This window comes from Phalacrocorax aristotelis, chromosome 13 (assembly GCF_949628215.1).
Source record: "Phalacrocorax aristotelis chromosome 13, bGulAri2.1, whole genome shotgun sequence".
Classification (NCBI taxonomy): Eukaryota; Metazoa; Chordata; class Aves; order Suliformes; family Phalacrocoracidae; genus Phalacrocorax; species Phalacrocorax aristotelis.
This window is the reverse complement of record NC_134288.1, coordinates 11278200-11291946: the sequence shown is the minus strand read 5'-3', so window position 1 is coordinate 11291946 and position 13747 is coordinate 11278200. Positions and strand designations below refer to the sequence as shown.

General features: G+C 44.0%; 1 protein-coding gene across 1 annotated transcript in view; it reads right to left on the bottom strand.

The window, feature by feature from the left end:
- KCNQ2 (potassium voltage-gated channel subfamily Q member 2) overlaps positions 1–13747 on the bottom strand; it is a 77507-nt gene that overhangs the window by 11412 nt on the left and 52348 nt on the right. The window contains exons 13-17 of the mRNA XM_075108701.1: positions 10358–10581; positions 9830–9938; positions 9163–9294; positions 6117–6224; positions 240–363 (exon numbers count right to left, since the gene is read on the bottom strand). Of these exons, the coding sequence (XP_074964802.1) occupies positions 240–363; positions 6117–6224; positions 9163–9294; positions 9830–9938; positions 10358–10581 (697 nt within the window). The remainder of the gene's footprint in view (positions 1–239; positions 364–6116; positions 6225–9162; positions 9295–9829; positions 9939–10357; positions 10582–13747) is intronic.

Here is a 13747-nt window from a genome sequence, read left to right as displayed (position 1 = left end):
AAAAAGAAAGTCTGTATGTCACAGACTCCAAAGTTCCTCTTTTCAAAGGAGTACTTAAGCTTCTAAGACATTTAGTCCCCTTTCATAACATCTATCTTGTTTCTTTTTCAGAATATTCTTAGCTCTTACTTTTTTTTCTAAATGGTAATGTCCCACTGGGGAAAAACAGGACAAGAAGAAACCAACACAATGCAGGCAACACCCTCTGATAAGAACTCCCCCCTCCTGACTCAATATACCTGTTTTTCAACTTTTCCAAGCCTGCCCATCATGCTGGGGTCTTCAGGCAGCTCCCCCTCTGCTGGCCCTTTGGTCCGATCCTTGTCGGTCATGGAGGATCCTCTCCCAACGATCTGGTCAACTCTACCAGGATCAGAAAATTGCCCCCCACCCCCGGAAAAGGACCTGGAGTCAGTTGGAGGCAGTAGGTGAGGAGGGCTCCGCTTCTCGCGCCTCCACGGGACAAAGCAACAGCCTCTCTCCCAACTAACACTCCAAATTACTCACAGACACGCAGTGGCACTGAAGTGTTAATTCAGATGCAAAATTCAGAGCGGTATTAGCAGAGTTTGAAATTATCCATTTCTGTTTATACAGATAAAACCAGGCACATTATGCACAGTAAATTTACCCACTTTAAAGAATTTCTTTAACTGGCTTTTCCAAATCAATTAACTCCTTATTTGTACTGAGAAATTATTATTTTGGGGGAAGATCAAGCTTTCTGTCTAGCATATGTCAACGGGATTTTTTTTCAGTCTTTGCAGAAGTTTCCTCTCCTTGACGCAAATGTAAGTGTGTAATTCTCAGGGCTGTGAAAATGAGCCGCTTGCCCTAAAATCCAGCCAAACAGGTGTAGTGCTAACTGTTTTAGTGGAATTACACCAAGGCTGAATTTGGCCATAACTCACCAAACATTACCAAATTGTCGCAACGCTACTGCTGTTCACACCTGTATCATTAGACGCTTTCTATTAGCAGGGCTCCAAGCCAGTAACAGCGGAGGACACTCCTGCCAAATCAGCAGCTAAAGCTACTGGGCATGTTGTTTGGCACTAACTTCTTTACATGTTACATTTGCAACTCCTCGCTCCCATTCTAGAAATACCTGGGTTGACATACAGCTCTGTATGCAGAGGAAGAAGGAGGGCAGAGCCAGTCTGGAACCTGGAAGACAATTTTATTTGAGGCATCAAATTATAAATTTTTCTAGAGAGTAAACACTGGAACTTCTTCATGCCTCAAAAGTCAGGGGAGCAACTCAGTTTTGGAAGAGCTTCTTAGTGGCAGCCCAGTTCATAACCTAATTCTACACCAGGCAAACTTTACTCTTGCATAATGCACCAAACATAAGGGTGGCAGGGGAAAAGAAGGGTTAATTAATCTGACTGAAACCAAGTTGAGGTATCTTGAGTGGAAAACTCAAAATGCTTCTTACGCAGTTCTGCCGTGTGGGCCATGGGTCCATGCACCAAGGAGGAGGAAAAGGAAGGAGCTGAACACAGACAGACAGGGGAAAATGAACAAACAAACAAAAACCGAGGAAAGGAATGAAACGTGAGGCTATTTACAACACAAGAGCCATCTGATTTCTTTACATTTGACAGAGACTTAATACCTATGTTGGCTGTGGACATTAAGGGACAGGTATCAGTGGGCATGGACCAGTGTGGCTCCCTTGGCTTATATTAGAGCAACAGCAGTTTACAGTACCGAAAGATCTGTCTCAAAGAGATGAAGTGGACAAGCGCATCACACCAAAGACAGAAAATATAAGCCAACAATTATTTTAGAGCTTATCTTTGATCCCAGATGATACTTCATTTGGGCAGGGATGCGACAGAATCTGTTTTAAAAGTTCTGTTTAAAAAGTCATGTTTGATCCTTTGCTTAGCAATATAAGCACAGGAGTACAAGGAGCACCAAGTGCTACAATCACAAGTGTGAGGAATATGCATGCCTTATTTCTCTCTTGTAATGGGAGAAGGAAATTACTGACATGTACAGGAACTCCCCACAAGGGATGCAATTACTGACATGACATACAGCACAAGAAATCCTATGACAAAGTTGTTAGCATGTAAGCAAAGAGGTATTAAATTGGATACCTCGGGCTACCTTGGTTTGGAATCACAAGTCAAGGCGTAGTACAGTCACTGTATGAACTCCTTTCCTGTATGCACAAGCAAGTAGACTAGTAAAACAATGAACATGCATTTAAAGAGGCCCAAAGTCTAAATGCTACTCAACATTGTGGAAGGCCAAGAACAATCAGGGTGCTCTGTCCTCGTCCCACCTAGCACAGCACTAACACTGAAATGTGTCCACTAATGGAAATGAGATGTCCTTCAACGGTTGCTGAATAGAGCAGGGAGGCAGGACAGACTGTAACAGAGGAAAACTGAACATTGCCATGCTACGGAGTATCGTAATAGCAGATACGGTTTTGTGTAACCCTATTTCTAATCTTGCAGAATTTGAGGAAGGACTTCTCTCTTTCATGTCCTTAAGAGAAGAGCTATCCATTAAATGAACCTCACATGACCCATGTGAAGCACAGGAGGCCAGCTGGCACTTCTTAAGTGGAAGAGCATTGACTTCTTCCATTACCTTCAGGCTGGACACAACTTGCCTCTAGACCTGCTGTGATTTAAAAGCAGAACTGAAGACCTTCACAGAGCTCACCCATAAAGCATTCAGAAGCCTTTGCCCATTTACCATTGATACCAGAACCCAGGAGAATTCCTGCTTGATTCAATCCCTTCATGTCTATACTTTAACATAGTCCTGACTGCTGAGGTGGTCATCTTCCACAGCTCTGAGAAACCACTCAGCCAGATCTTGCATTGGAGGCAGAGTCTGCACCGAGCACAGTGCGGTGGGCAGCTGTGGGCCACTGACTTCAGTGCTGAGAGGGGAGAAGGTGGTGAACCAAGTGCTTCTCTCCTGATGGGAGAAACCAGGCTTGAGGTCTCCCACCCCTTTGCTTCCCATGGCAGAAGTTAGACCAGGGGAGAGTACTCCTGCCCTCAGCAAAGTGCAGAGATTTCATTCGTGCCTTATCTGATACAAGAGAAGAGAGGAATTTCCTCATGAGCTCCCAACCCACCCGTGCCTAGCTGAGCACTGCAATGAACAGAAGATCCTTTTAGCCATTTTAGAAGAGTTTGAGGTTTTGTACATATTGGGCAGCAAAGCTCAAAAGATGAAGAAGAGACAACATATTCCACCTTTGCAAGCAGAGGGGGATAGTGTATGTTCCTACTGCGTGACAAGGGACCATGAATCTTCTGAGATGCCAAATGCCACTTCTGCCCTACATCCTCCCATGGGGAGCCTTGTGCCTTCCCAAAGGTTATCTTGGCTGTGTTGAATACATGCGTGGAGGGAAGAATTCAGCTGAGGCTTTGGAAGAATCAGCCCCGTATTTTTCCCTTCATGACAGAAGGGGATTCAGAGATTTCTAACGACGCGTGACAAACTGTGCCATCTGCTGTCCTTGATAGGCTCTGCTGGGTCTTAATTTAGGAGGGAGAGAGAAAAGGGGTTGCTCTTTAAAGTGAATTCTGATATCTTTCCTTCTTTCTAATGATATAAAAAAAATGTAAAGTCTTGCATCAGCCACAGTGCAGGTTTTCTCATGCTTCATTATGCTTCATGCTAACAGTGCATGCAAAGAGGTGTAATATGTCACCCTCGGGCCAGAAGCAGACATCAAAAGGTCAAACGGCTCAAATGAGATAAAAATGAAGTGTTTGGGAATATATATTCAATTCTTTTCTTTTTTTTCTTTATCTCTTAATTTTTTGTACACAATCCAGGCATTGAAGCCAAACCCCCTTCATCCATGTCACAGGACTGGCTACTTACCTCCCCATTTAGCAATAAAGTTTGTTCTAGACATAATTTAACCAATATCTGTTGTCTAGAACTTAGAGCAGACGTTGCGCCTAGTCTATGTTAAATTAGCTGATCAAGGGAATTTAATCCAAATTGTCTGTGTGTACAGCATGGAGCAAACACCTTTGGCCAAACCACAGCCGTGGGCATCCACTAGTCTCCAGCCACCTCTGCTGGGAGCTACTTGCAGAAAACTTTTGGCTGAACTGGGCCCTTGTCACTGGAGCACCACAATGCAATCTGCAGGGCTCAGAGAGCTCATGCAACATCACTCAGGTTTGTTTCTCTTCCTTCACTGGGTGTTTTCTTATGATCTAAGCAGCAGCATTTGGCTAAAACAGGGGTGTGCAGGCTAAAAAGGAGAGGCTGGTGCAGCCCATGGGGACCCCATGGCATGTGTCCCCAAGTGGTGCTGAGATGATGAGGGCCATGGCAGCAGCAGAGCCTGACCCAGAGTTTTTGGATTTGGGCTTGGGACTGCTCAAAGCTCTGATTCCTATCCATCAGGCACCTTGAGTACTTCACAAGTCCCACTGGTGTCTGTGGGAGGATGCAGCTGCCGAAAATTAAGCACAGCATAAGCCTGTCAATGGGTGGGAGCAGAGATTTCAGCAGCCTTCTGTACTATGCTACTTTCTGGAGCCTCTCAGCCACAGCTGAATAAAGAAGAAATGAGAAAATTCAATTCATTAAAAAAGGGAGCAATTATTTTAAAAAGTATTAAAAAAACAAGTGGGCACGTGCAGATTTTAATCTGGCCCTCAGTATTAGAAACTATAAAAGGAGGGGGGGGGAGAGAGAATAAAATAAATATCCCAGTTTGAGGCCTCCTCCCCTAGTATCCATTGATCACCTTTTCTCTGTACAGGACACAAGCTTTCACATGAAAATCTTGCCTCTAGTGAAGGCTTGTTGCACACCTAATCTTATAGGTTAAATACAACAAAATCCATCTGAATATGTATATTTATTTTAAAATCAAAATGTTTCTGCAGATAAGAAAGTTATTTTATTTTAAAGACAAGTTTTGGGCCTCATCATTTGACAAGGAGGAGAAATGGGAAAAAAGCTTTCCTGAGAGCATCTTTTTCCAAGCATAATGCTTGGAGCTTCTGGAAAATTCTCTTTATTTTTTTAAATCTTTGAGCTAGCTGAGTGGGAAAAGGTAAGCTTTCAATATTCCTTTTACTCACATTCCCCTAGTGAAGATTACTCAGAGCAGTTTAAATAAAAACCAAGAGATTTGTCACGTATTAGCTCTTAGGCAGGGCAAGTACATTCAGAAAAAAAATATTTGAAGCTAAGCTTGCTGCATTTAAAAATCACCTACTATTTGTGCACAGAAAATGACTTTCTGGCAAATATTTATACCCGCCTTGGGCTCCAGTGGTCTCAATACAAAGTGAAAATAGAGCTCAGCTTACGGCCCTGCTGACCAGACCTCAGAATACCCTCAAACAGGAACTTCAGTGAGAATATGTTCCTCATGGCATCAGCTTCAACTACCATTTTACCTAAGAAGATAACTTAATAAAGGCAATGAGAAAAATCTTGCCGCATGACTGAGGGCTGGGTTTGACTCCTGCTCTTCTTTTTGCTTGCAAAATCAGGGTATTTTTTTTTAATATATGGGTCCTGTGGTTGCAATATTTTAACACAGTTTTTTCCTCCGCAGTTGGTAGAGCTGCATCAGCAAGAAAAAGAGACCACTGTGTTCATCGGGTATGAAACACTTCATTCTTACTTTGCCCACTCTAGTAAACTCATTTCATAGTGCAAAGAGCTGCAGAGGCTCCTTTGCTTGTGTGCAGAGTGTTTCATTTTTAGAAAGTAGATAATTTATATTGGCTTTGTGGGTAAATATTCCACCTTTTACATCTGAAGATAGCCTGATAAAATATGCGATTTTAAAAAGATATAATTTTGCTTTCTAACACCTAGAAGAAGACTGAAAATAGAAAATACGCTAGCTGAAGAAACTGATGGTTACTGATGACTGTATGAATGTCCCTGTTTTTTTTCCTTTGGCTTGCCTAGTGTGAAAGCTCATTACTCAAAGTAAATCAGAGCATACCCAGAGTAGCAAGCCCTTCTGAGTCATGATTTAGCAAGCTGCACTGCTAAGTGATAAATGCCGTCATATAACTGGCATGAAAGGGGTTTGACATTAAGCAAATGAAATATCCAGAGAAAGCGGCATTTTGGTGAATCCTAACCTAGGCGAGTATTGGGGAGATTCTTTGGAAGAATACATGGGTCCTTTGGTTGGATACTTCTTATGCCGGGGAGTTGAAGGGGGCGGGGGACCCACAATCATATCTATCCTGGCAAAGTAAATAAGAAAAAAAGACACCAGCAAAATGCATAATGAAGCAACATGTAGAGAAAAGTTGGTCAGAAAAGTTGCAGAAAGAAACAACTGAAAAACAGAACAACAGAGAGAGAAGGAGAGAGAATTTGAAAATATATTCCGCTGGAAACAAAAGGCTCTCTCCTACTGCCCAGTTGTTGGCGAAAGCCAGAGTCTTACTCACCCCGGGGTAAGATTTGGAGATTTAGGCACCACTGAAACATCATTAGGAGATCCCCCCACCCCAAACATAACAGGCAACATGCTTTACCCTCTGGAATATATTTGCATATGTGTAGCAATATCCCATTGAGGTGGTTGGATATGAAAAAACATATTCATTCTCTTTTCAGTTCCAGTGCTAGATAATACATCCTCAGCTAGTTCAGAAAACATGAGCTGTTGCAGTCGGTGAGATACGCTGCGGGATTGTATAACTCAATGAATGGGAGACATCCATGGTTGGCAAGGTGTCAGGATGAGACACGAGACAGTGTGAACACAACACTGAAAAGAGCACATTACAGACACAGTCACAGAGACATTAATGATTAAAGAGGAAAGTGCATGTAAACACCCCAGAAATTTGCTTGGATGCAGCTTTAATCCACCAAAGCTCTGGCTACAGGAGGTCATAGTCAGCCCTGCCGAGCTCAGCTGGCATGGAGAAAGTGCTTTGATCTCTAAAGGAAAGGGAAATAAAAATATCTGTTCTCCTCTGAGCTGTCCCATGACAACCTCCCTGGGCTCTGATGTATGGGTGCACTGTACTTCTCGTGCCAGTTGGTCATGCCCCAACGTTGGCCATGGCCACCCCAGGCACACACCTCGTCTACAGGGTGCCCCTTCTAGTTGTACTGGACAGGTGACAAGCCATGGGACCTCTTGGTGCCCATCTGGCTATGACGATGAGTGCTTTGAAGGATGACCCCAAGGCGGTCTGCTCCTGTCACCATCACTGATCTCCTGCTCGGTGGGGACAGGGAAACCAGTGAAGCTGCCTGGTAGCCCTGGATTCCAAATCCAGGTGCTTCACACTTTTAAAGCAGTTCCCTGTCCTCCTGACTTCCCTGAAATGGGATGGATGGCAGCCCAAGCCTAGGTCAGCCTCGCAGTCCCACGGGAGAGGAGAATTCAGTTTGGCCTTTGAAAGCTGCAATTCCTTACCCCAACTACCCCAAAAAACAGCCAACCAAACCACGCTGTCTTTGCAGCACATCACCTTGAAGGACTGGCAATGGGAGACTGGCATGGACAATGAGGCAATCTGCCGCACCAGCGCAGGGTGCTGAAAACTCAGGTGTCTCACTAGGAGCCAGGGGAGATGACAACCCAATGGTTTACTACCCACTGTGGTGGCAGCCTGGAGGCTTCATGTTTCAGGTTATTAAAGTTAGGAAATACAAATTCCCTCCTCCTCCTTTTCCCCCTCTAGATTCAGCTACACATCTTGCATCTATAATCATTAAATTTGTACTGAACGGGGGTGAGAGGCTCAAAGAGAGGAAATTCTCAAGGATATTTTAGTCTCCATCACAAGGGAGAATTTACCTTCTGGCTGCATATCTGGAAATGGGAAAGGCACAGCGTGCAGCAACACTGAGAACGTTACCTCTGCTGCTTGAACATCAAAAATAGCAGGGTTAAAATGGTCTCTGAGAGATTGACAGGAGAAGAGAGGCGCCTCTTTTACCTAAGACAATTTTCCAGTTCCATTCCTGGAGTTCATATTAGTTGTTTGCATACCCAGACGTATTTTTTTGCATATTGGCTGACTCTGCCAGGGACCTAGATGGGTTTGAAATTGAAGGAAAACTTCCCCAATGGCTTCCAGAGGAAGGTGCGCTACCACAGCTATGGAGGGAAATACTTTAATTCTCCAAGTGTAAAAGTAAATGAGCTATTATTTTGATTGGAGATAGGCTATGACCAAGCCCTCGTTGTGTTCTGGGTCTCCTCTGAGCTCAGCGGAACTGGGGCTACTTCTGCTGAGCTGACACAGCTGGGGGGGTGTTGGTGTTTGGAGTCTGGCTTTCAACATGGGACATCAGGGATAAGGAAGCAATGGTCAGTTAACAAGATTCAGCTCAGATCCTCTGTTCAGGGGACCAAATTCATCTGCCTTCTTTTGCAGGAAAAATAATTGGGTGATCGTAGTGGTAAATGAAATTTTAAATGCCCTTCTTGGTTCCATTTGTCCCTTTTTCACATTTCTTCCCCTATTAAAACTAACTCATCTTCCCCTCAGTTGAGCACAGAGGCTTAAATGCAGCTCAGCCAAACCACACCTATGTTGGTACGCTTGGATGAGAAATCCCCACCTGCACTTATTTTTGGCAGACTGTGCCATCTGAGGAGGGCTTCCTCCTAAAACAGCTTAGTGGCCCCAGCAGCTGGAGAAGCTGCTGCTTCCTTGCTGCCCCCTCTGCCTGTAGCAGCAGGGTTACAACCAGCACGCTAGATTTTATTTTGTGTCACTTCCAGAAAGGTACCAAATTAGCCACAGCTAACATTAGCCTTAAGACTAATTAGCCTAAGACTAAGGGGCACCAAACCTTTGCTATCCTGCCAGAAGGACCAGAGGGATACGTACCTGCCTCACCTATGGGATACACTATAATGACAGAAACTCCCAAAGTAAAGTAGGAGGACGAGCCATGATTTTTTGTGCGCATGTCCTGCAGTGGGCACTAAGACTAAGGTAGTCTTAGTGGCATAACAGCACCATTTGCAGTCCCTGCCCTGCTCATCCCTGTGGGTACCAGCCACAAGCATTGATGTTTTCCTTAAGGCTTTCTCTTTGGAAGAAAAAGAGTAAGTTGTAGCTGCAAAGAAAAGTGTCTCTCTCCTGCAATAACTCCACAATAAACAAAAAACAGTGAGAAAACAAAGTAAAGAGAGGGGTCTCTTGCCTGGCCTGGAGGTTTTTAATCCGGGAGAGCATGTCCAGGTGACCAGCTGAATACTGCTCGATGACATCCATCACGTCGTAGGGCCGAAGGCTCTCCTTAAACTTGCGCTTGGAGACGAGAAATCTCATAATGCTGCAGGAGATGGAGAGGAAAGGCAAAATATAGTCCCTGGGCTGCAGCCTGATCTGCTTAGTGGCAGATAAAAAACACCACAGGCAGCTGCTTTGGAAGGAAAATGGAATAAATCCCAACTCTGCCGGTTTGGGAGAGAATGTGGCAATAGGAGAGGGGAAGAGGATTGCGGGGGCTCGTGGCTGAAGCCCTGTCTGCGACACGGGGTCCCCGATGCCCCTTGGACTATCAGCTGTGCAAGTGTCCTCTCCGCACCACTTCTATAAATGTCAGCATTAAATCTCAAAGCTGGTGAGAACAATCATTTGGATGCATCCCTGCAGGGGATTTTCCTGTTTCTCTATTTATTCCTTCCCTCAGCAAAAATTGCTCTTTCTGGCAGAATTTTCTGTAAAGGAGGGCAGGCCACCCAGGGGAAAAACAGCCTGCAGCACAGACATTTCAGCATTCGCCACCTCTGCTTGGACTTTATATTTCTTTTTTTTTTTCACTATTATTTATTTTTGCAGACTGTTTCCCCCTCTCCCTCTCTTACCACACTGCCCTGATGCTGACTTTCAGTCCTGGTGTCAAATCTTCCGTTACAAACTCACAGTTGCAGCTTTTGTTCTCGTCAGGAATGTCCTCTCCGGGAAGGCTTGCTTCTGGGTTTGGGAGAGGGAGGAATAAAGACAACGCGTTACCACTTCCCATGGTGGTGCTGCACGAGAAAAGGCAAGTCGGACCAGGGACAGCAGAGAAATCTTTGCTGAGCATGCCCATGGGAGCATTTCCCAAGATGTCCTATGGTGACACCCAGCAATGCCAACTGCAGCTCTCATCCATCTCTAGATGCCTGACTCTTCCTCCTTCCCCATCCCTGTACACATAAATACATACATTATCACGGGTGTCAGCAGAGGTTATCTTATCTTTTATTATAGTCCAAGCTAAAGGACTGGAAGGGGAAGGAGGCCTGTGTAAGCACCCTGGCTGGCAGCTCTGCCCTTCTTAGGTGGGGAGGGAGAGTACGTTGGGGCCAGCTGGGGATCTGGGGGTCTGGCATGGTACCCCAAGCCCTCACCTTCCGAGTTTTGCCGTGACGCTGCTCCCTTGATGCGGAAAGCTTGCCGGGCTCGGCTGCGGTCTCCGAAGCTCCAGCTCTTGGGCACCTTGCTTGGGCTGTCCTCGATGCTCTGGTCAGCGCTGGGGGACCTCCGGATGCCCTGAGCCTGTGGAGAGCCTTTCCCTTTGGTGCCAGCACCGCGGGGACTGGAGAAGACACGATCTTTCAAACTGACCTTCTGACTGTTCAGAGAAACACGTTGAAACAAAGACAAAAAGGAGACAGCAGGAGGAGTCATTCTGGAAACCACGCAGTCCTTCCCCACCAGCCATTAGAAACCAAGAGCACTTCCAAGCAGCAGTGAGATGTAGTTTTGCTGTTGGCTTTGTTTTTTTTTTTAATATATATATTTGTTTTATTTGGTTTGTTTTTTTTTAAAGAAAAGAAAGCATTGTAGAAATGTGTCCGCCATAATGAGTGAAATGGAAATGATTATTAAGAGAGAGAAAATAATGAGGACTTAAACAGAAGCCCCTTGTGGGATGCCAGGGCTGGTGGGACAGAATGACATTAAACAATGAGGCTATGATTCCTTAAATCACTGATCGGCTCCGATCACGAAAGCTTTTCTTTCACAACTGCCTTCCAAAACCCTATAGCTAACAAGAAAATGCCAATAATAAAAAAAACCCTGTGTCTTGAAGTTTTAACTTTCTTGGAAACACTTAACTTCTGGTGCTCAGGCCTGTCCTTTCCCTTTCTTCAGCTCCTGTATTTCCTCCCTCTCAAAACATGATCTGCCCCTTTCATATATTCCAAAGAATTCATCTTTTTCCAGTCATATATTTAAATACTTAAATACATTAACACTTAAATGTGCAACTCCTTTGTATCCTATAAAGATTCAGTCTAAAAGCTGGCCAACATCTATCTGCAGGTCTGCCACAGGTGTCATAAACATGCAAAGCAAAATTTTACAACTTCAGAATATGGCATTTTATTGATGCTTTTCTATTAGAATCTTTAAAACCTTGTAATAATACTTTGAAAAGACCTCTCCAGAAACAGAGATGATGTCACTGAGAAGTAGTCTGCTGACCACTCAGCTCTAATTATTTTCAAAATTTTGAAATTCATAATTAAAAACTTTCACCCAAGTGAAGATGATGAATTTTCACATTAAAATTGCAAAACAAAAAGACTTTGTGAATCCTTACGCAAGGGCACACTTTATAAAGACAGCATTGGGGAAACCAAACTGCAAATAGTTTTGGATAATTTGATATTTTCTGAATAGCAATTGATTATTAAAATACACTAATAGAGGTTAGACAACCAGTGCGAGGCACGTGCACTTATAGCCAATATTTTATATATAGGTAAATCAAAACTGAGTAAAACCACAGATTTAATTCCCAATGCTCCATACCATTGCAGTAGCCACGTATTTTTTTGCTGCAAATGCTCTGACTCAATTTGTGGGAAGAACATCAGGAATTTTGATTTCCACATCAGATTTCCAGGTCACCAACCAAAGACCTGGTTTTTTTCTGTCTCTCAGCAATGCCACCTTAAAACTCAGAGCCAAATAGTCCTCCTTTGCCTTCAAAATTGGCACAAGGTTCTTCAATCAGAACTTAGCTGCTGGCATTTGAAGCAAAGCAAAATGCAACTCCCTTTTCCCCAGCCCTATCAGCTGTACTGTGCTGACGGGAACAGACATTCATTTTTGCCAGAAAAGGAAGAAGACGTGACTTGAAGACACACAGGGAGCAGATTTGTTGAGTAAGAAGGTGCTATTTTTACAAAGTCACTTTACATTGCGAGACATGAAACATTTACAGGGAGAGAAAGGTGCTTAGGCAGCATTTTCCAGAGTTGCACCGCGTGATCCCGAGGAGACACCGCTGCCCTGATGCAACGGCCGGGGAACGGGGAGAGCCGCTCCTGGGCTGCAGAGCAGGGTTATCTGCGGCCATTGGCTGGGCAACAATTTCGAGTTGTAGGATACATTTGAGAGAAAATAAAATTTGTTCATGACCAAGCTAGAAAGGCAGAATTAATCCAATGAATGATGCGTTTTTAATTCAGTGAAACTGCGTAGGTAAGTACTGGAGATTTCACTTCCAGCATGCTGCCCACCTGCAGAGCCTGTCTGAAAGGCACGGGACCAACAGATGCTTTAGCGTAGCTGAAAATCAGACCAGAGGTACAAATCCACACAGGAATCTAGGAACAAGCATGTGCCTGAATACCTTTCTGGGTGTAAGCCTTAGTCACTAATGCTACCAAAATCATCATATATAACAAGCCAAATGTTTAAAAGCAATTCTCATTCTGTGTTTGTTGGATTAGAAACCAGATTGATATTTTCTTTGTAATTTGATCCTTAATAGGCCAATTGGATATTTTTTTTCTTTATTTTAGTATTTTACAGAATAATATTCCTGGAATCTACTGCATTCCAGTAGTACTGCCTGGTCTTTTTGAAAAAAATAAGTTTTATATAAATAAATCAGCAACACACCAATATTCAGAATTCAAAGCAATCTCTTTGTGCCTCTTCCTCTGCAGAGTTGCTCCCATCACCGATCTCAGTGTGAAACCAGTTGCCTATCGCTGAGTAAAGCAGGGCCTTTTCTTTGGGGCCCTTTTTCCATTCCCACAATGAATGTGCTGCAAACGTTTGCAAGAATCACAAAAGGCAAAAAAGAAAGCGTTGAATTCAGTGAGGAATATGAGTGAAGAGTTTTAAGCCTGATAGCATGAGGTGCAACGCTTTTACACAAAAAAATCTCGTAGTAATTTGATGAATAAGATCTGGGTGGGTTTTGCTCCTGAGTACTCACTACTCAGAAAAACACCCAACACCTGATGTAACTTCTTTGTTTTAACACAAATGACATGAAAGAACGTGGGACAATTGATTGTTTCCTTCTGCCATGCAATTCTTTCATTGGGAATTACACCTGGAATCACACGCAAGTACAATCCCTGCAGAGGAGAATGCTGTTGGGGTCTGCAGGAGCTGGTAGGAAGGAGTCCAAAAGAAATATAAACATATAGAGGGAAATATGCTGTCAGCTAATCCAAGATCATGTTCTCGTTCAACCAGAAAGTCATGCAGAGTGATGCAGAGTGTCTCGGAGAAGTGGTATTTAGATGTCGCTCAAGCATACGGTAAATGAGCCTCGGTTTGGTGGAAAGTGAATGTGTTGGTGACATGAACGTGAGGAAAGCAGTAATCCAGCCACACATGACAACATGAACTGAAGCTTGCAATCGTGACAGCTAAGAGCGGCGCGAGCACGGGGCAGACGCCCTGCTCATTCCAGAGGGAAGGGAAGGGAAAGAAAACTGTGGCTTTGTAACCAGAGACAAAGATTATGGGAAGCCATAACAGCATAA